The sequence below is a fragment of the Orycteropus afer genome, unplaced genomic scaffold (assembly GCF_000298275.1).
Source record: "Orycteropus afer afer isolate SDZICR_OR568_19922 unplaced genomic scaffold, OryAfe1.0 scaffold00264, whole genome shotgun sequence".
Classification (NCBI taxonomy): domain Eukaryota; kingdom Metazoa; phylum Chordata; class Mammalia; order Tubulidentata; family Orycteropodidae; genus Orycteropus; species Orycteropus afer.
The window spans coordinates 672,018-693,128 of NW_006921851.1; the positions used below are offsets into that span (position 1 = coordinate 672,018).

The 21,111-nt window shown below is 53.2% G+C and overlaps 2 protein-coding genes across 2 annotated transcripts; one reads left to right on the forward strand and one right to left on the reverse strand.

Annotated features, from left to right (window-relative positions):
- The first annotated feature begins 1,516 nt into the window (after positions 1–1,516).
- Positions 1,517–5,663, forward strand: CHPF2 (chondroitin polymerizing factor 2). Its single transcript, XM_007950129.2, has 4 exons — positions 1,517–1,794; positions 2,244–2,808; positions 3,487–3,669; positions 4,356–5,663. The coding sequence occupies exons 1-4, from the start codon at positions 1,517–1,519 to the stop codon at positions 5,661–5,663; spliced, it is 2,334 nt and encodes a 777-aa protein (XP_007948320.1).
- A 376-nt stretch (positions 5,664–6,039) lies between these two features.
- Positions 6,040–15,610, reverse strand: SMARCD3 (SWI/SNF related, matrix associated, actin dependent regulator of chromatin, subfamily d, member 3). Its single transcript, XM_007950130.2, has 13 exons — positions 15,533–15,610; positions 12,477–12,688; positions 10,511–10,553; positions 9,635–9,757; positions 9,372–9,494; positions 9,050–9,145; positions 8,761–8,862; positions 8,336–8,497; positions 7,564–7,661; positions 7,298–7,433; positions 6,546–6,668; positions 6,328–6,429; positions 6,040–6,093 (listed from the first exon to the last, which is right to left on the reverse strand). Exons 1-13 carry the CDS (start codon positions 15,608–15,610, stop codon positions 6,040–6,042), a joined length of 1,452 nt encoding a protein of 483 aa, XP_007948321.1.
- Between the last annotated feature and the right edge of the window lie 5,501 nt (positions 15,611–21,111).

Sequence of the window (21,111 nt, forward strand, 5' to 3'; positions counted from 1 at the left end):
GAGCGGGTTGAGCGCTGTGAGGTGGCAGCGGCTGCCGCGGAGGAGCTTGCACTTCAGCGGGCGTTGGGGTCTGTTTCCCCTTCCCGGCCCTTACTCCCTGCAGGGGCGTTGGGGACTGTTGCCGAGAGCAGGAGCTGATCCTGGTCCTCCTTGCCCCACGTCCCACCCTAAGACGGGCTTGCTGAGCGGTCCTTGGGCCTTCCTCCGCCAGCACCCACCCTGGCTGCAGGGGCCTCCTTTTGGTGCCTAGGTGATCCACCTTTGCCCTTCGCCCATCGGCTCGGTGTGCCTCACGGATTTAGTTAGGGCTTTTGGCCCCCGATGACGAGTCTGAGAACTGGGCTTTCTTGTTTTTAAGCCCTCAGCGATGCTTGATCTAAATGTCTCTCCCCGCCATTTCCCTTCCTCTAACGTTTGTCTTGCCCAGCTCGGGCTCTGAAACCAAAGCAGAACAAACTAAGCTTAGTCACCCTCCTGCCCTTCTCGACAGCTCCTTGACGTAGCTGATTTTGTTGCTATTTCGAGACTAATAGCTAAAACTAGGCTTTTGACCTTTCTAAGACTAGAATTTGCCTTTCCCCTGTGGAGCAGGGGCCCTGGCCCACTGGTGCTGTTCATATGCAAACCATCTGAACTTCCTTTTGCCTTATACTGAATCCCGGCCTAGCCTCCAGCTTCTTGTCCTGGCGTGTTTACGTGTGTGTTTTTTGTACCTGGGGTCCTTGCTGTTAAAAGCAGGTGTGGAATAGCTCATACACAGCAAGAGTTAGTATAATTTGCCTCCTCTGTCCTCACAAGACAAAGGTGAGGCAAGACCAACTTAAGGGATTCAGAGCCAAAATGGCTCCACTTGCCAGTGTGCTCTTCTGAGAGGATCTCAGTGCTGAGTCACCATAACTGTTTACCTCATCTTTCAGGGCCAAACTTCTGTGCAGAATGCTTGTTGCTCTGATCATTCCTAACTTGGAGGAAAGGGTTACTCTAGCCCTAATCTCTTCTTGCCTCACCCTTCAGCAGTCAGCCAGCATGCTCTTTCAGTAAATAGAGGAACTGCCTTGAGCCAGGTGTTATTTAGGAAAGGCTGAAGGAGGCAGGTTCCTGGTTTTGGTGACTCTTGACAGATTATGTGCTTTTCCTTAACTCCTTATCAGTTGCTGCTATCTCTTGACTTAGACCTAGTCTCCAGATGTATGTAGTCTTTTTAGGGTTAGTTTTGGCAGTATTATGTTTTGTTTCCTCCCCTTTCCACTGGAAGACAGAACATGATCCCAGCAGTGGGTGAAATTTGTTACTTTTTGGGGTGTTAGATCAGCACTTCGACAGTTGAAAAACAGGCAGAGAAGTGAGGATGAGGCAGTCAAGCTTCCTATGGCATGCTGGGCCTGGAAGCATTCATGCCTTGCTCTCTTGTTGACCTCATTGACCCCAGGTTCCCTGGTTAAAACTCAAGGCCTACTGCTGACCTGGCGCCCTCAACCCCATTGATCCTTGAGGCTGTGCCCTCTGGGGCACCCACATGGCAGGACCTACCACCATGCGACTGAACTCTCTTTTGGCCCTACTACGACCAGCACTACCCCTCATCCTAGGGCTATCTCTGGGATGCAGCCTGAGCCTCTTGCGTGTTTCCTGGGTCCAGGGTGAGGGAGATGATCCCTGTGTAGAGGTGCGAGACCTGGGAGGGCTTCAGAATCTGGACTCAAGAACTCAGCTGGATCATAGTGATGAAGACTTCAAACCCCGGATTGTCCCCTACTACAGGGATCCCAACAAGCCCTACAAGAAAGTGCTCAGGTGAGAGTTCTGTGTGTGCAGTCCCCAAACATTAGACCTCAGTTTAGACTGCTCACTGCTTGTCCTTTGTTAATCAACTTGTTAAGCTTCTTGGCACAATCCTTTGTCTCTTCTCCATTATGGTTTATGCCTATTTTTCCTCCTCTTTCTTGGGTCTAAGAAAGTCTCACCCATTGTTGTTAAATTTGTGTTCAGTGTCATTGAACAAAGCAGGATTGCACCTGAGCCAGCTGACTCATTCTTAGTAGACCCCCCCCATACCAAAGTACAGGTACAAAGTACAGCTAATCATTTGATACTCATTCTACTGGCTAATTAATATTGGTGAGGAGGTTTCTCCCTTTTCTTTAATCAACCTAATTCACTCATTCCTTGAGGGATATATGTGCAGGACAAGATGGTTTCTAAAGATTAGGGAATTGACTTCTGACACATTGGTCTCTCCACAGGACTCGGTATATCCAGACAGAGCTGGGCTCTCGTGAGCGGTTGCTTGTGGCTGTCCTGACTTCCCGAGCAACACTATCCACTCTGGCTGTGGCTGTGAACCGCACAGTGGCCCACCACTTCCCTCGGTTACTCTACTTCACTGGGCAGCGAGGGGCACGGGCTCCAGCAGGGATGCAGGTGGTATCTCACGGGGATGAACGGCCAGCCTGGCTCATGTCTGAGACTCTGCTCCATCTACATACACACTTTGGGGCTGACTATGATTGGTTCTTCATAATGCAGGATGACACATATGTGCAGGCCCCTCGCCTGGCAGCCCTTGCTGGCCACCTTAGCATCAACCAGGACCTGTACTTGGGCCGGGCTGAGGAGTTCATTGGCGCTGGGGAGCAGGCCCGGTACTGTCATGGTGGCTTTGGCTACCTGTTGTCACGGAGTCTCCTGCTCCGGTTGCGGCCACACCTTGATGGCTGCCGAGGAGACATTCTCAGTGCCCGTCCCGACGAGTGGCTTGGCCGTTGCCTCATCGACACTCTGGGGATAGGCTGTGTCTCCCAGCACCAGGTAACAGCTTATTCCAGTTTCCAACAAGTTAGTAGTGACTTAGTACCCATATCCAGGTGGGTGCTGTTGGCTCCTTCCCATCAGCACCTTGGAGGTCATTATTGCACCTTTCCTAAGCCACAGATCTGCCCTTTGGCCCCTGTTTCCCTTTGACAGTCTTAGAATCTGGGAACTATCAAAAGTAGCATCTTGTCCAGGAACATTTGAATAAGATAAAAATGTGCCCCCAATCACCTGCCTTCCACTCTTCTCCCAGTATATTCATATCACAGTTATGAAAAGTCTGGTCATTTTCTAGAAATGGCCACTACCCCAGAGGAGGAAAGTTTTCACTTTTCTAGCCCAGAAACTGCTGTACTTGTACAAGAGGGGACGATCCCAAATGTTGCCCATTCTCCCAAACCAGAGTACTGGGAGTATTTTCTGACTTGTGGCTTTCATTCTGTTGAGAAGCATTAGGTTTCTTTGGGGAAAAAGAATGTCCTTAATTGCCTACTTGTTTTCTCCTTTCCAAAATCTGAGCTGTGGCGGGAAAATGGAGGCATAGGGAGATACTGGATGAGCCCCTCCATCCTAGAATGGTAGCAGAAGCACTGGTGTGGGTGGCTTCATGTGGTTAAAGGTGGTTTGGGACAGGTGGCCCCTGGCATGTAGCACTGGTTTGTTTGGTCCCTTCAGGGGCAGCAGTACCGCTCATTTGAACTGGCCAAAAACAGGGACCCTGAGAAGGAGGAGAGCTCGGCTTTCCTGAGTGCCTTCACGGTGCACCCTGTCCCCGAGGGAGCCCTCATGTACCGGCTGCACCACCGCTTCAGTGCTCTGGAGTTGGAGCGGGCTTACAGTGAAATAGAACAGCTTCAGGTGAGCTAAAGAAGAACCTGTAGGCCAGAGGACCACTGGGAAGGCTGGGGTAGGCTCTCTGGTGGATGAGTAGAAAGAGGCTGATCATACTAAAACTTGAAACAACTACAGAAGAGCAAGCTCTCTTGGGGGTCAGGTCAGTGATAAACTAAGCTCTTGGAATAACATGAATTCAATCAAGGATGAACTATGAGGGTCAGGACGCTCAGTACAACGTTGAGACAGTCATTTTAATTCCTTTCCACCAAGGAAGCAAAAGCCCAAAAGTTCTTGAATTTCTAGAACTGTCCTAGATATTCTCAAAACGTTTTGTGAGGATTGTTAGGTGGAATATAGGTGGAAATAAGGGTCTGATTAGGAAGAGGATGTGAATACTTACGGTGTAGAGAGAGACTGTTGAGCTTTGTATTTCAGAATATGCTCACCTTTTTGCAAAAGCACATTTTTCATCTCTTCCTTCTTACAGTGATTCTGTAAGGTGGATATGATTCATACTCCTTCCACATTTACAGATGATGAATACATGGAATTAAATGATTAGCCAAGGGGCACCTGTCTAAATGTTGACAGTTAGGACACAGCTCAGCTTTTTGGATTTTGAGTCCAGTAGAATTTCAAGAGCCCAGGAAGTGAGAGTTGGATAGGCTCCTAGATGTGGTACCAACTATGCGTTCTCTCCCAACTAGGCTCAGATCCGGAACCTGACAATGCTGACTCCTGAGAGGGAGGCAGGTCTGAGCTGGCCCATTGGGCTGCCGGCCCCTTTCACACCACACTCCCGTTTTGAGGTATTGGGCTGGGACTACTTCACAGAGCAGCATACCTTTTCCTGTGCAGATGGGGCTCCCAAGTGCCCGCTGCAAGGAGTTAGTAGGGCAGATGTGGGTGATGCTGTGGAGACTGCCTTAGAGCAGCTGAATCGACGCTATCAGCCTCGTCTACGCTTCCAGAAACAGCGACTCCTTAATGGCTACCGGCGCTTCGACCCAGCCCGGGGCATGGAGTATACCCTGGACTTGCTGCTGGAAGCTGTAACTCAGCGTGGGCACCGGCGGGCTCTGGCCCGCAGGGTCAGCCTGCTGCGGCCACTGAGCCGTGTGGAAATCCTGCCCATGCCCTATGTCACTGAGGCTACCCGTGTGCAGCTGGTGTTGCCACTCCTAGTGGCTGAAGCTGCTGCAGCCCCTGCTTTCCTGGAAGCCTTTGCAGCCAGTGTTCTGGAACCACGAGAACATGCCCTGCTCACCCTCTTGCTCGTCTATGGGCCCCGAGAAGGTGGCCGAGGGGCCCCTGATCCATTTCTTGGGGTGAAGGCTGCAGCAGCTGAGTTAGAGCGGCGGTACTCTGGGACAAGGCTGGCTTGGCTCGCTGTGCGAGCTGAGGCCCCTTCCCAGGTGCGGCTCATGGACGTGGTCTCTAAGAAGCACCCAGTGGACACACTTTTCTTCCTCACCACTGTGTGGACGAGGCCTGGGCCTGAGGTCCTCAACCGCTGCCGCATGAATGCCATCTCGGGCTGGCAGGTTTTCTTTCCGGTGCATTTTCAGGAGTTCAACCCCACCCTTTCACCACTGCGGTCACCCTCAGGACCCCTGGGGGCTGGCCTCGACCCTCCATCCCCTCCTGGTGCTGAGTCTTCTCAGGGGACTTCTGTAGGGGGCAGATTTGACCGGCAGGCTTCTGCCGAGGGCTGTTTCTACAATGCTGACTACCTGGCAGCCCGAGGCCGGCTGGCTGGTGAACTGGCAGGCCAGGAAGAGGAGGAAGCCCTGGAGGGGCTGGAGGTGATGGATGTTTTCCTCCGGTTCTCAGGGCTCCACCTCTTTCGGGCTGTAGAGCCAGGGCTGGTACAGAAGTTCACAGTGCGGGATTGTAGCCCCCGGCTCAGTGAGGAACTCTACCACCGCTGTCGCCTCGGCAACCTAGAGGGGCTAGGGGGCCGTGCACAGCTTGCTATGGCTCTGTTTGAGCAGGAGCAAGCCAATAGCACTTAGCACACCTGAAGGGTCCTATACCTCCTTTTATTTCCTTTTTCTGCCTTAGTCCCAGGAAGGGCATAGCAAGATGGATTGATGATCGAGAGCTTGTTGCTGTATTTTTCTAATAAGAAAATGCTATTAAAAATGTCTTCTGCCAACTCTGTTTAGGCCAAGGGAAAATGGAGTAAGGAGGAACTGAGGGAAGGTGTGGGAAGTTTTCCCAGAGGGATCCATTACCTCCCCCTCCCCCCTCTCCACTTTCCAATAACCACACAGCTATTAGATGAATGACCTTTAATCCAGTACCCCAGCCTCACAAAGAGGTGTCAGAGGAGTCAGGATCAGGCCCTGGCCCAGAAAGTCCATAGGGGTGCTCATTCAAAGGGGGCTTCTAGGTGTTGCGCACAATCAGTGACTGCTCCAGTTCCTGCCTGCGCTGCTGGATCTTTAGAGAAAGGGTAGGAGCAGGTTACGGCATTCCTGGTGAGTTATCAGGACCACCCCGACTGCTGACTGCCCTTGGAGAGCATCTGGGAGCAGGGAGAGCTCCTGCATGGTGGATGGGGGTGTGGTGGGAAAGTCACCATGTGGAGTGGGTGAGGGCAACTGGCAAATCTGAGGAGGGCAGCTTCTGGAGTAGAGGAGAGGGCAAGTCTGGAGTGCAAGGGACCCAGCCTACCTTGCAGTAGAAGTAGCGGCTGACTGCTTCCTGGGACCAGGGCTGATGGTAGAACTCAGCCCTGCGTTCCTCTTCAGGGTTGCCTGTTACATCTGTCATCACCTGGGAGGGAGCAGTGGGGGTCACTCCTAAACCTGGAGTCACCACCCTTTACCTGTGTACAGCCTTTCCAATGTGCTTGTCTTCCCCTCTAGTAATTCCTGAGTCTCCCTCTTTACCTTGAGGTCTCGGCTCTGAGAGCGCAGCAGGTCTTGGACGTAGCCTTTGGGGTCCCTGGAGAAGCTTAGCATGAAGTCCCTCTGGATCTTGAGCTGGTTTATGGACTCAATCGTCTCATGGATCTACAGGTAGAAAGATAAATGATTTCAGGCTGGCCTTGGTGATGTGGGAGACCATAGGAAAAGGAGAATAGTGAGAAGTGGAGGGGGAGGGATTTACCATTTCGTTTGAAGGCAATCCCTCAGAGCCCGATTCTGCTTAAATCCCAAGAAAATGGTGGTGACAGCAGAAATAGACTTTGAACGAGGACGAGATCCAAGTAGCGATGGAAAGGCCATTTGTCCCCTTTATTTCTCCATAGACCCATGCCCAGTCTATTTTTAATTTAAATAATACTGTGTTTTTGGTGAACGTTTACACAGCAGATTACGTTCTTATTTAACCATTTTCATGTACATTGTTTAGTGACATTGGTTACATTTTTAACAATTTGTCAGCATTCTCATTTCCATTTTGGTTTTATTTCCATTAATCTAGCTTCCCTGTCCCATACTTCCCATCTTTTTTTTTTTTTTAGGGTAAATGTTGACCATTTGGTATCATGTAATTGATTTTTATTTATTTATTTTTTAAAGACGCACAGTACTCATGGGTGATATTTATGAGCTAATCTGTGCCCATTCAGAATTCTAAGTCCGTACTTTATCATTTCTGGGTTAATGCCTTATGCCAGCTCTGGACTCTGGCTGACCTTACTGTCCAGAGCACTGATCTCCTGCTGATTGGCTGTGGACAGGAGGAAGCTGCTCATCTGTCCCTTCAGTGGCTCTTCCACCTCCACATCAATGTCGTAGCATGCTGTCTTCTTCTGATCTGATGGGTCCACACTGCCAGGGAAGAACATCCGTTGGTGTCTAAGACGTTCTCCACAGAGGCCAAAGACACTGGATATATCCAATGGGGTGGGCAGGGAAAAAATAATCCCCTGGTTTGAGGAGCAAGTTGGGGCCATCTCACCTGATGACATGGTTGATGACAATTGGGTCAGGGGGCAACAGCAGAGCTGTGAGGCGTTGGGGAATCTCAGAAAACTTCAGCCGGGGACAATCAAAAATCTAAAGCAGGGGAGTCAGGAAGGGAAATCACTCTTCTGTGGTTGAAGACAGTAAAACTATAGTTCTAGATCCTTCCATTCTGGAAAGGTCATAAGAATCTATGACCAAGTCTGATCCCTCATTGTTTGGCAGCTGGACTTGAGTAGGTGGGTGGTGGCGGTGGTAGCATGACCAAGAAGGGCAGTACAGTGGTTGAGAGCTTGGACCATGGTCTGCCTAGGTATAAACCTTGCTTCCACCTCTTACTATGTAACCTTGAGCAAATTGCTTCATCTCTAGGGTAGGGATAACAGTTCCTATCTCACAAGGCTGTTGTGAGAAAGAAATTAATATGTGTAGAGTACATGGAACAGTGCCCAGCATATGAGGTAGTGCTCAATAAATGTCACTGCTACCTTCATTCCTCAGGTTTATCTGCTGTGTTTACTTAAATGCACTGATGATCATCTCTACTTTGACAGAATTTTGTCAAATCATTTTCATACCAATTTGGTGTTTCTAACTGCCCCAGGGTTAGATGAGCGGCCCTAGTCTCTTGGCCCCAAGACCATGCCTATGTCCTGTTTCTCCAACTCAGGAGTCTGAGTAGAGGAGTGGTGTTACCTTATGAGAAGTCCTTCCCCTGCTGGTAACTCAGCCTGCTCCCTGATCCCTGGGTTCAGGAGAGAGGTTACCTGCTGGAAGTACTTGTCCCCGTTGATATACTCCTTGTCGTGGGAGTCCTGCAGCCTGTTCGTCTTCACATACTGCCACAGGGCCTGGACGATGGCTGAGCGGCTCTGTGTGTGCAGTCCCAGCAGCCGGGCCAGGCGGGGGTCCAACTTGAACTGGGGAGGCTGGGGAAAGGTAGCCATGAAAATGAGATAAAGAAGGGTGGGAAGAACTCAGGGCCAGGCAGCTGGGAGCTGAGAGATGTGTTGACTGGGCTCCTTGGAAACATGCTTCCAAAGAATGATGTAGGAAGGAAAATGGGGTCTTAGGATGCACAACTTTGTGCATTCTTCCTAGGCCCACCTTAAGAATAAAGGAGGGGGCTGGGGCTGGCTGTGCCCGTTATGAGTGGCTTTGTGTGGTATGGATGGTGGTGGTGGGCACAGACCTGGTAGTCCAGCATGAGGAGCAGGGTGCAGCGCACGCTCAAGTCCCCTGGCCGCTTCACCTGGAACCCGTCTGTCTCCTGGGTGGTGGGTGTCCGGTGCCACTGTCCAGGGGATGAGTTGGGTCACAACATAGGTTCATCTGAGTTGGTGGAGCATAGGGCTCCAGAGTGGTTACTGACCCAAATATGTGGGTCTCTTAGAATTGGGGGAGATTCTGGCCTAGGTGCTTCAGGGCCTTGGGCCTGTGATGGGGGAATCAGTCAAGGGCAGAAGGGGTCTTAGTCTTACCTCAACTAGGTGGTTGTCAGGGCCATAGAGGTCTTTGTCCAGCTCAATGACCAAACTCTTGAAGAAGGAAGAGAACTTCCGCTTCTGCTTGCTGGGCTGTGGGGCAGAATAGGGACCGTGGGGGTGGAACAGGGACCATGGAGACAGAAGGAGGCCGAGTTGAGAGGGGTGGGGCTGGCAGGGCAGGGCAGCAAGGATAGAAGCAGTCTTTACCCACAATGTCTCTAGGCCCACCCACCCCTAGCATAAACTTCGATTTTGTCTCTCAGCTTAGCCCCATACCCACCCCAGGACACCTGGAGAGACCTGGGCCAGGACGTACGTCATCCAGGAGTTTCCCCTCCACCCGCAGCTCCCAGGAGGCAATGCTGCCATCAGAATCTTCAGCATCGGGCTTCGCAGGGTTAAAAGTATTAGAGATATAAAGACGCAGCTTCCGCTTTTGCTGTGGAAACAGGAGTGTAGTACAGAGCAAATACTGTTTGATCCTGCTGCAGGGCAGCTCTCTTCCTCTCCCTCTCCCCCTCCCCCCCCAATTTTGGGAGTGGAACTTAGAGTTTTCTTTCTGCCCCTGGACTAAGGCACCTTCATTGGCCTCTTCAGAGCCTCCTGGATGTCCACTCGCTTCCGCATGATGGTCTGATCCAGTTTCCTCTCAAATGCTAGGAGGTCCATGTATGCCTGGGACTCCGGGACCAGCTCCCGAATCTGCAGGAGGAGGAGCTGGGCTGGGAATTCAGGCTCTGTAAATCTTGTAAAGTTGCATGTAGGCATGTCAACGATGCCATCTCAAGGCACAAAGAAGGGAGTGGAGTTGTCCAGTTCCATTGCACAGAGTTGTGAATGTGAATAAGACTTCTCAGGATTCTATATCCATCAGTAGGGCCCTCAACTTGTAGAGAGAAAAATTGCTTCTCTCGGGAGGCTTATGCACTTCATCACTAGGGTAGAACTGCATCTCATCATTCGCCTTGTGGTATGGCCACTGGGCTTCCCTCAAGTCCCCATAAGGTAGCTTTGGGCTCTACAGTTCCTGAGAGAGCTAGGGATAGTGTTGCTTGCCTCTGCCCTGGTGCCTGTCCCAGCCCCTATACTGAGGTTTGAGCTTTGCTAGCTGTGCACATCTCAGCCTGGGCCCTGTGAAGCTCTGGGCAGCTTCTTTTCCATTTGATCCACCTGCCAGCATCTGACCCCCAGCCTCTTTGTTCTAGCTTTCATGTCTTGGGACCACTGGAATTCAGTGTACTGAACCCCAGGCCCAAGATTCTCTTCCTCACAGATCTCTTATTTCCCTCCATCCCATCTCCTCCCTCTGGCCTGGCAGGCCTCACTTCTTAATTAGCTTTTTAAACAAAAAGTGAATGTGACTGACACTGAAGCTTTGCTCCTGAGAGGGAAGGGGAGGGGAAAGAGCAGCAAAGGGTGAGGGGCGGGCTGGGGGCTGCTGTGAAAGGCACTCACCCTTTGAGGGAGGATTTTGTCAGCCATCTTCCTCCTCTTGGCACTGTACATTTTTTAAAGAAAAAACTAGGTTACCATGGTGACAGATCTGGGAGTAACGAGGCCACCTGCTAAATTATCCCCGACATCTCCGCCTGCCTGGCTGGGGTTCCCACAGCTTGCTCGTCTGCCCGCCTGAGGGTGGTGGTGTGTGGAATTGGCACTAGGTCCCCCATGGGACACAGAGGTGACCCATCCATTCTCTGACCTGCCACCCCACCATGTCCACAGGGCCAGAGATACTTAGACTCAGGATGGGGTGGGGCAGAAGATGTGCTGCCAAAAGACAGAAGCTACAGAAGTGTTTGAGGGGGAGCTGGGGAGGAGAGGGAGACCAGGTACTGAGAAAACCCCCTCCCTCTTCCCCCAGCCAGCTAAGCAGGGCTGCATGTTCAGGTTCCAAGGAGGGAGAGGAGCTGGGCCCAGCTTCTGGATCTGGAGGTGATGGTGTGAAGCTGGTGAGGATTTGCAGCCCTGCACCCTAGGCTGGGAAGGGATGATGATAGGCAGAGAGATGTTTCTGCTTTTGGATCACCTGCCAACATAAGGAGCCACACCCACGGGGATCCAGAGAGATTGGGTGTGTGTGGATGCTTTCCTGTGCAGGGTGGCTGAGGGCTGGGGACTAGAGAACTGGACCACTCTGGCTGGGCCTGGAAGAGCATGTGGCATATGGGCTCTTCTTGATCTACTACCAGCTTCTGATTCCCAAACAGGACTTTGAACCATTTCCTTCTGGTTTGACCCCCTGCTGAGAATTTGCATTTCTATCCCAGATGTACTGAATCAGAAATCTACATCTTAACAAGATTCATAAGAATCACATGGGGATCTTGTCAAACTATAGATTCTGATTCAGTCTGAGGTGGAAAGCCGAATTCTCAGCAGGTGGTCAAACCAGAACAAACCGGTTTGAAGCCTTGCTTCCTAAGCCACCCCAGAAAAACCTTGGTAGGTCAAGAGATGAGAACACAGGCTGGAGGATGGCTCCATAGTGCCCCCATGTGGTACTCTGCTGCTGCCCTTCCAAGTTCAGAGGGCTAGACGAGCTAGCTTTCATTAAAGGTATGATTTGTGTATTAAGCAGATTTTCTATGTGAATCTCTCAATTTACACAGATAAATAATTTATTATTTACTGTACAAAAGGATGATTCACTTTGCAAGATAATTAATCATGGGATTCCTATAAATGATGAGCTTTCCTTGATGTGTAAAAAATATGTAATAATGAGATAAAATTTACATTACACCTTTTATAGGAGTCCATCGGTTGTGCAAAGGGAAGCATGTGTGTTTGGCTACATACTGAAACCTAGAGGGAATCTTTCTTACTGGGCACCAGCAGGGACTTTTGGGGTGCCACCAGGGGGCCCAGATGGTCCAGAGGATGGATGTATTGGGGTCCATCAGCCTTTGACTGCCTAGAGTCACCTGAGAGCATGACTGGGCAGAGGGGTTCTTAGATCACCCACCCACAGAGCAGATTTCCTCGGCTCCGCCCTACCCCCAGGGATTCGGATTTAGAAGCTATGGAGTGGGCATTTTGAGCAGTCAAGCCAGAGGCTGCTGAGAAAGGTGGACTGGAGAACCGCACTTTGAGCAACGCAGTCTTAAAAGCTTCTGCTTTCAGTCCTACTGCCAAGCCTGCTCACCCCAAAGGCGGAAGCATCACCCAGTACCTGGGGGTAAGGGGTGGACAGAGGGACTGAGCAAGAGGCACAGAGAAGGGCAGGGGTGCATGCAGGGAAGGGGCACTGGCTGCCAACGGCTGCAGTCGAACTTCACTGTGGGAACACAAAGGAAGCGACTTGTGCCCCCAGCTCCTCTGTTAAACACGCTCTCCTGAGGGCACCACATCCAGGATGACCGGTTCTCGGTTATCCTTTCTCGCCCCTTCGACCCCCGCCCCCCGCGGCCCCACTCACCTGCGGCTCCGCGCGGGCGCCGTGGGCACCGGCTGGCCCTGGCTCTGTGCCTGGCCCTGGCCGGGCGGGGGCGCTGCTCGCTTGCGGGCGGGCTCCATGCCCGCGGGGGCCAGGCCGGGGCGCACCGCGGGGCTGCCCATGTACGGGGAACCCGGAGGGCCCATGGGCGCCCCCTGGTGGGGCATCCGGGCTCCGGACGGCATCCCGGGGCGCTGGGGGCGGGGGTAGAGCAGAAACAGGCGCTGCGTGAGGCCAGGCCCCTCCCCGAAACCCCTCCCGCGGGCTGAAGGCAGGGGCGCCCGGACGCACGCAGCTTGGGCGGAGGAGGCTTTGCGTGTCGTTTCAAGAAGCTAAGTGAAGCCAGGCAGAGGCACTTGGCACCGCCGCGCCTCGGAGATGCGGGAAGAACCGCAAAAATGAATATGAATGGCGCCTTTCAACCTTTTCAAAGCATTTTCATATCCACAGGCTCCTCTGAGAGAAAGATGGAGCAGGGAATTTCTTCCCCACTTGACAGATGAGGCTACTGGGGCTCAAGGAGAAAAGCGACCTAGCCAAGGTCATGAAGCTCATCTGGCAAAGGCAGACCTGACCCTTGTGTCCTTAGGGTGCTGGGGCTTTTGTCTGACTGCTGCTGTCCCTCCCTCAGTCCTTTGCACTCATCCTTTATATCCCTTATGTCTCCGGGCCCCAGCTCAAGCTCACTACCTTCGGACTGATTCCCAGTCCCCACACCCAGGCACCTTAGCTTCACTAACTTAACCCATCCCCATAATTTGCTCCTAAAGTGAAGGCTGGAGGCACGGCAGGAGATGACCTTGTCTCTAGGAAGGCTGGGCTAAAGTCAGACCTGCCAGGATTCTGTAATTGGGATGGGAAGGGGCAGAGAACTAGAGATGAGGCTGGCGGCCCACCTGGGGTAGGTCAAAGGCATTTCATCTTATATCCACCCCTAGCTTCCTGTCCACCTAGATCAACAGAGATGGTCCCAAACTTACAAACCTCCTTCAACTCCCATGCCTACCCTGTAAGGTCAAAAGTCAGCATGCATGGGGGCCTTGGAGGAGGAGATGAGGTCAGCAATTCTTGGACGGTCAGATGGGATGTAAATGAGATGCAAATGCATCAAGTGGTATGTTCCAGGGGCTTGTTAGCCTCAATTGTCCAGATTCCAGAAGAGGGATTGGGGAGGGCCAGAGGGGCCAAAACATAGAGGATTGGTGGAATGGGGACTGGGGTCAAGCAAGGAAGGAGACCAGGGAGCAGGAATGCAGCAGCCTCCAGCCTCCCTGGACTGTTATCATCTGAGCACTACTGCTTCCATCCTCAGGAACACAGCTGCTACCAAATACAAGAAGCCCTGACCCTGGGTTTGTGTCCCCTTCAACTGCCAGCTGTCCCTCCTTTTCCTTCAAGCCCTAGTCCTAACCTCCTCCTGCCCCAGCCAGCCAGCTGTCTCTGCTCATCTCTCCCACAGTGAAACCTGCCTGTCCATGTGTCTGCCTTCCTTTTTCCACCTGACCCTGTCACTCACACCTCCAGGGTGGCAGCCGGCCATTCTCCCAGCATAGATTGATCCCTGGGAGTTGAGGTGGGGTGTGGGGCTCATAGGCATCCAAGAACTGAAGTTCTAAGTTGGCCATATAAAAAATCCAGATGTATTACTTCTCTCCTTCCTTGAGGGGCCTTTTTAAAGGGACCCCACCCCCAAGCAGCAAGGTTAGTACTGACAACTTGACTGGCCAACACCCTTTCCCTGGGAAGTTACCCCTAGAGATCTGCAGGATGGAGGACAGACTGCCCTAGGGAAGCTCCCTCCTCTCTATCAGTCATTCTTCCCCATTTATCAAGGTCAGGTAGTCCATAATCTGCTGATGAGGACTGACAAGCTTCCAGTGTTCTCAGAGACTGAGAACATGCGGGCCACCTCCACAAAAGGCCAAGATTCTAGGGACTTTGGCTTCCTTCACTGACAAAGTGCCTTCTTTGGAGTCACCAACAAATTTTGCCATAGTAAACCTGACTGCAAGGAGCTCTGATGGTGCAGTGGTTAAAGCATTTGATTGCTAACCAGAAAGTCAGGAGTTTGAACCCATCAGCTGCTCTGTGGGAGAGAGATGAAGCAGTCTGCTTTAGTAAAAACTTACAGCTTTGGCAACCCTATGGTGCAGTTTTACTCTATCCTATACTCTGTTGCTGCTACACGTAGGAATTGGCTCGATGGCAGTGGATTTTTAGACCTGACTGCTTCTTGTACACCCAGATTCCAACCCATCACCCACCTCCAGTCCTGGAGCTCTATCATCTCCCTAGTCATCCCCTCCCATTCCCACAGCCCTCCACACACCCAACCTGGCCCCTGCTAACTCAGTTCAGACTCCTTGTTGCTCTGGGCTCCCTATAAGCCTTCACTGCCTCCTGTGACAGCATCATGCTGCTCTGCCCCTTGGATCTTTAGGCCTTCCTTAACACCTTTGAAGCTTTGAAAACATCCACTTCTGCCAAGGAGTCCCTCAGGTCCCTTAACGGGGTCTGTCCCTAAAGAGGGCCTCTTGATGGCCCTGATGCCAGATGACCAGTAAAACCCCATAGCCCCCTGCCAGGATGTGGATGTGGAGGACCTTCACAGCAGTTTCTTGCTCATAGTGTTCCAGGGTCACCTGCTCCTTGCTCCCGAGATACAGTCAGAGACACTGTCCCAACGATGAATAGACAGCCTAGCTCAGTCAATGCCATGCCCTCCACCCCGCCCCCAGGGCAGGGGGAATACCTGGCCCCGCAAAGAAATGAAGGGAGGATACCACGTCTGATACATAAGGGGCCCCCAGTCCCACCCCCAGCCCATGACAAGATCACATGCAAACATCTCTCCCTTTCCCGCCTGCGCGCCCATCCCCAGCCGGCCGCCTGCCGACGTGTTCACGTGCCAGGGCGCGGGCACAGGCCGGCATTGGGCTGGGGGCTAGAGCACGGGCCTCCCCGGCCCCTCCCGGCCATCCCTCCATTCAGCCCGCGCCAGCTCACGCGCCCTCCCCCGCTAACTTTCCCCCACTCACCACCCCATGGACTAGAAACTCAAAAAGTTTGCTTTTCGTGGCTTTGCGCGCCCCTCCGGTAACTTCGTCCGCGGCCATCGGGGTGGGCTCCGCGGCGGAGCTCACTCACTCTCTCTTCCTCTTTCTTTCCCCTTTCTGCCTTTTTTTCCTCCAACTCTCCCTCCGAGTCCTGCTGGGCGCTCACACTTCTACTCGAGCCGGGCGGGGAGGGCCCCTTCAGGGCTGCCCTGACGGCCCACGGCCACGCCGCCCGCGCGCCGCCGCCGCTGCCGCATTCCTGCGCCGATAAGACAGAAATAGTCCGGGCGCCCGCGCGCTGTTTACTCGGCCGCGGGAGAACCGGCCTGCAGCCCTCGCGGTGCAAACAGCGCAGATAAGCGGGAGGCGCGGAGCCGACCGCGGCCGGTCTGCGAGGCGGCGGGCGGGGCGGCCCCGCGGGCTCTCTCCGCGGCGAGTGGCCCTGTCGGGGAGGGACTTCTCCGGCAGAGCCAGGCAGGGAACAACCCGTTCCAACTTTCCCTCCAGTGGCTCCTTCTGCATTTCTGAGGCCCTTTCCCCAGAGAACTGGCAGGCCAGTGCGGGAACATTCACTGGCAAGGGGTGGGGTGGTGGTGGAGGAGAACTGCGCCTGGAGGAGTCCTGTCCTCCTGAACCTGGCGAGGGGCAGTTCGGGTGCCTGACAAGGCAGTGGCCTCATGTCCACGGATGTGTGTGGCCTTGTTTCACATAGCATGTGTCTATCCCTTCTGTGGGCAAGGCACTGTGGCTATTTATGTGTGTGCACAAATGCTTTTCTGTGCGTCTCCGTCCATGAAAGCCTCTGGGGTGTGTGTGTGTGTATGTGTGTGTGTCAGGACTTGGGCCCTACCGTTCAGCTCTGTGTGAGTCTATTTCTGGGTATGTGACTCTTCGTAGTCACTATGTGAGAAAGTGAGGGCAATAGGGAAGTATCTGGGAAAGAGGGACATGGATGGAGCTCACCAGAACAGGAAGAGAAAATGCAAGGGAAGGCTGGGAGCTGAGGTGGGTGGAAAGAATGAGACAAGCAAGCCTCCAAGGGCATGGACTGGGTGTGGGTAGGGACCAGGAGGAGCTGGGCAGCTAGAGATGGGACCTCCTTCAAGACTGAAGAACTAAGGGGTTGGGATTATGAGGGAGCCCCAGAAGAGGTGGTGTGGGGTGGACGAAGGACAGGAGACAGGAGGGGCAAATCCTAAACTCACCAGACTGAAGCCCTTGCCCCACCCATACTCCCAAAGCCCGGACCTCTCTCTCCTCTTCTCCACAGGGTTTTTGAGGGGCAAGCTTTGGATCAAGCTGACAGTTTTGTGGTCTGCACTGTCCAAATCCAGATTGGGGGGGGGGTAGTACCTGGGAGAGTTTGTTAGAAAACTGACTTGTAGTCCAGCCCTGAAGACGTGCTGTTACACCAAAAGCATTTTTGACTCTCAATCTTTCACAATGCCTTTAAGCACAGAACAAAGAGAACAAGGAAGTATGCTGCCCAGGTCTTCGCTGCCAGCCGCCTGACTGTCCCTGGACACTGTGCTCCTGGCTGCCTCTGACCATTTATGTATCTACACCAATCCTCCAGAAGGCCAGAAAGGGCATCTGGATCCAGGATGCCCCTTTTCTAACTCAGGCTTGGCAGGGGACTGACAGATTCCCTTCCTACAATATCTCTTCTGGGGTGTTACCACAGACCCACATACACTGAGAGGATGGGCCCTGGTGGGGTGCAGTTAGGGGGGTGGGGTGCCATGAAGGTGGCTGCTGATAACCTGGGGGGAAGGCATGCTGCCAGAGGTCTAGTCTGCCTACTACTCTCTGAAAGCTCACCTTCATTCCCTAAGACTCTATTCACCCATGCTTTTGTCTGGAATGTCCTCCACCTGCCCTTGATCCATATCACACTTGTCCTTTAAAGCCAGCTCAGGCCACAGCTCCTCCATGAAGCCTTCCCAGATCCCACTTGTTCTCATGGATCTTTATGTTGTCTGAGTGCCTATTGTTTATCTACTCTGCCCCATGAATTGGCACTGGGCTGACTAATGTCTAATGTGCCCCATACTTCATGTGTGTTAGCTTTGGTGTCACTGGCTAGGCTGTGGTTCCCTGAGGTCAGAGACTGATTTCATAAGTTCCACTTTCACCCCCACGCCTGGGTACAGGGACTCAATAATACAAATGCTGCATGATGACACCTGCAAGCACCCATAGCTCCCATGAACCAGTGGAAGGAGCTCACACTTTGACCAATCCCAGCTCCTCTGGGTACTTCTAGCGCAAAAGTGCTAAACCAACTGGCCTTGGAGGTTTATGGGAATGGAAGGGGTAGAAACCTCTAGGCTTTGTACAAAGAGCTCTCAGTTCTGAGAGGGTTCTTTAGAAAGGAAGAAGGCAGCATTAAGGAGGTGGGATGGACATTCCAGCTTGGACTGCTGGAGATCTGAGGGAGAAGCATGAGGAGGGTGAAGGGAGTTGGGAAGACCTAGGGAATCAAGTCTTGAGGATGGGCAGGTAATGGGTTTTAGCAGTGGAGGGGTTGTGGGAGGGGTTAGACCAGGGGCTGTGATGATAATGAGGAGGAGCTGGGGAATAGCTCTCAAGTTTATAACTATCTCCACCTCCCTCAACACTAATTCCCGGATCAGTGTCTTTTCTTACAGAGTCTATTCCGAAACATCCTTATTTGTGGACAGACAACAGACATACAATGCCCACCCCCACCCCCTCACTCCCATGCACACACACTAATGCAAATGCAGAGGGACAGGAAGCAGCACAGGGGTTTATACACGTGGGCATACCCTGACCACCTTCACCTCACACTCACATAAGCCCAAATTCACGAGGCACGTATTAGCAGACTCGTGTGCATGCCGCTTTTACTTGGCTGACCGTAGTTGTGAGGGAGCCTTTGGACCACAAAGCAGAGGGGGAGGCACCCGTGTGAGCACACTGGCCAGGCTCCCCAACAGCCTGGCCCGGAAGAATGCTTTAGCGTCGTCTGCTGCAGGTTTCGGTTAGCTAGGAAAGCCTAGATCCCACAGGCAGCCTGTCCCCTAATTTGGAGGGCAGCACTGTGAGCGGGAGGGTGCTGCTGTGGTGTAGGGCAGAGTCGCCTGGCTTGGTTGGCCGACGTCGCGGCGGCCGGAGCCGGAGTCCCCCCTGACGTCCCCCCATCTCCCCTTCACTCGCCGAGCACCGCCGGCACCAAATGGCAACGCGCCTCTCTCCACGCAGGAGATGCGGCTGCGGCCTGCCGGGACGGGATGGCGCGCCCCCACCGCCACCGCCGCGGCGGGCAGGGCGCGGGCTCCCTCCGCCCCGCCTGGCCAACCCTGGGCAGCAGGGCCGGCCGGGCATGCGCGCCGGCCCTCGCGGTGAAGGTCAGCCCGGGGCCTAGCGGCAGATCTCCGAGGCAGCTACCCGCGGGCGGAGGGGGAGGGATGCGGGGACTTAACTGCTTCCCTTCGGAAGATGGCCACCAAAGCTTTAGCGGGCTTGTTCCATCTGTCCCCATCCTCTGTGGAAGTCCCAATGCGGAGACGAAGCCCAGAGCAGGGGGAGGGAAGAAGGGGGATGCAAGGGGGCGGCTAGAAGCGGAGAAGGAAGGCTGGAAGGAGAGGAGGGGAAGGAAGAACAAAGAAAATGAAGACTGAGGGGGAAAGGACTGCTTGGGAGAGATCTGTCACTACTGCCCCTTCCCTTGGACCCCAGCAAAACAGTGTGCCTATGGAATGGAACTACCTTCATAGATCTGGGCCTTGCATGTTTGATTGTTCATTTGTATGAGAGAGACACGGGACTGCTCTGAGCTCTCAGGCTAGCAGACTTCTGCCATTTCTGTGTTCTGAGGATCTCCAGGCCCTGGAGCCCATCTCCAGTCACTGAACCCCAGGCATGCCAACCACCTGCTCTAAGTCAGTCTGAGGCTGAGGTCCAAGGCACCCTGGCTAGAACTTGGGACTCTGTGCAGGCCCCAGGGATGAGTGAATGGGTATCAGGTCACACACCCCACCCCACCCCACCCCAACTCCCCTGCTCTATCAGAGCCTTTCCTCCCTGCTCTTCCATGTGAGAGTGCTTTGGCCCAGGACTCCCTCTGCTGCTATTAGAGCTGTCTGTCTTGGTGTGACTTTGCCTTTTTGTGTCAGTTTTGCAAACACACACAAGACAGACAAATACAGAGAGAAAGAAAAAACAACAAAGAAAAGGGAGAACACCAGGATAGCTTGTGGCCTTGGGTGAGTTGCTGGATCTCCTTGTCCCTCAACTTCCTCAGGGTCAGAGGTTTCTGAGAGTCCTTTCCACTCTGAAATCCAATGATTCCGTAAGATAGAGACAGGAACCAAGTCAGACAGGAGAGGGAAAAGGAGAGCCAGAGAACAGAGACACAAAGATACAAGTACAGAAGACACCCATCGGTAGAGGGGCAGGCACACAACATGCAGTGATTCTGCTCTTGCTATCAGGTACCACCCTCTTTCTGTGAAGGCCTCAAGCGAGGCCTCTTCCATCCCTCTCTCCCATTCATCCCTCACTGGCTGGCTGCTCTGCTCCTCTTTAGGTCATGCCATGAACACCTTTGTGGGGCCCTTACCAATGTCTCTCAGGTCCTTGCAGCCAGGGACAATAGCTTACCTTGGGGTACCCAGGGCCCTACAGCAGGCAGGTTAAAATAGTAAAGGCTAGTTGATTACCTAAGTTCTCCTTTCTCTCTCCTCAGGAGCTCTGGTGGCATAGTGTCTAAGGCATCTGACTGCTAACCAGAAGGCTGGAGGTTCAAACCCACCAACCACTCCTCAGAAGGAAGATTGGGCAATCTACTTCCATAGTGATATTGCCTTGGAAACCCAAGGAGGGGTCACTATGAGTCGGATTTGACTCCACAGCAGTGAGTTTTTTTTTTTTTTTTTCCCTCTCTCCTCAGTCAAACAATATGCTCTGTGACCCTCCCCCTCATGCCTAGGGTAACTGCAAACACCAGGAGGGGAGAGCTGGGGCTTTGGGGCTGGGTCCCTCTTGTGTTCCCATAAGGAAGCAAGTTTTGGACTCAAGACAGTTTTCCTCTACTCCCCTCATAGCCCACAGTTTATGGCACTGCACAAAACTGTCTCCAGTCTGGGAGAGAAGATGGTCTATGGGGCGTTGCTCATATGGGATCCTGGAGGTGTGCCCGACTTCCCTGGCCAGCAGAGGGAGACCAGGGCCACAGCTCTGACTCGAGAGGCAGTGCTCCTGATCTGCTGAGTGTGTCCCAAAGAGCCATCCCTACTCCTGCCCCATTACTCCTCTGAGCCATACCTAGCCATGTCTATCTAGATTCAGGGGTCTACAAGTGGATGAGACCAGGAAAAGCCAGGGGACCTGTGGCCTCCAGATCCGTGGGTCTGTTCAGACTCCAAATGGTTGTTATGTTATGTGCCCTCGAGTCAGACCCAACTCATAGCGACCCCTCCTTGGGTTGCCGAGGCAGTATCACTACGGAAGTAGATTGTCCAACCTTCCTTCCAAGGAGTGGCTGCTGGGTTTGAACCGACAGCCATCTGGTTAGCAGTCAAGTACTCGAGCCT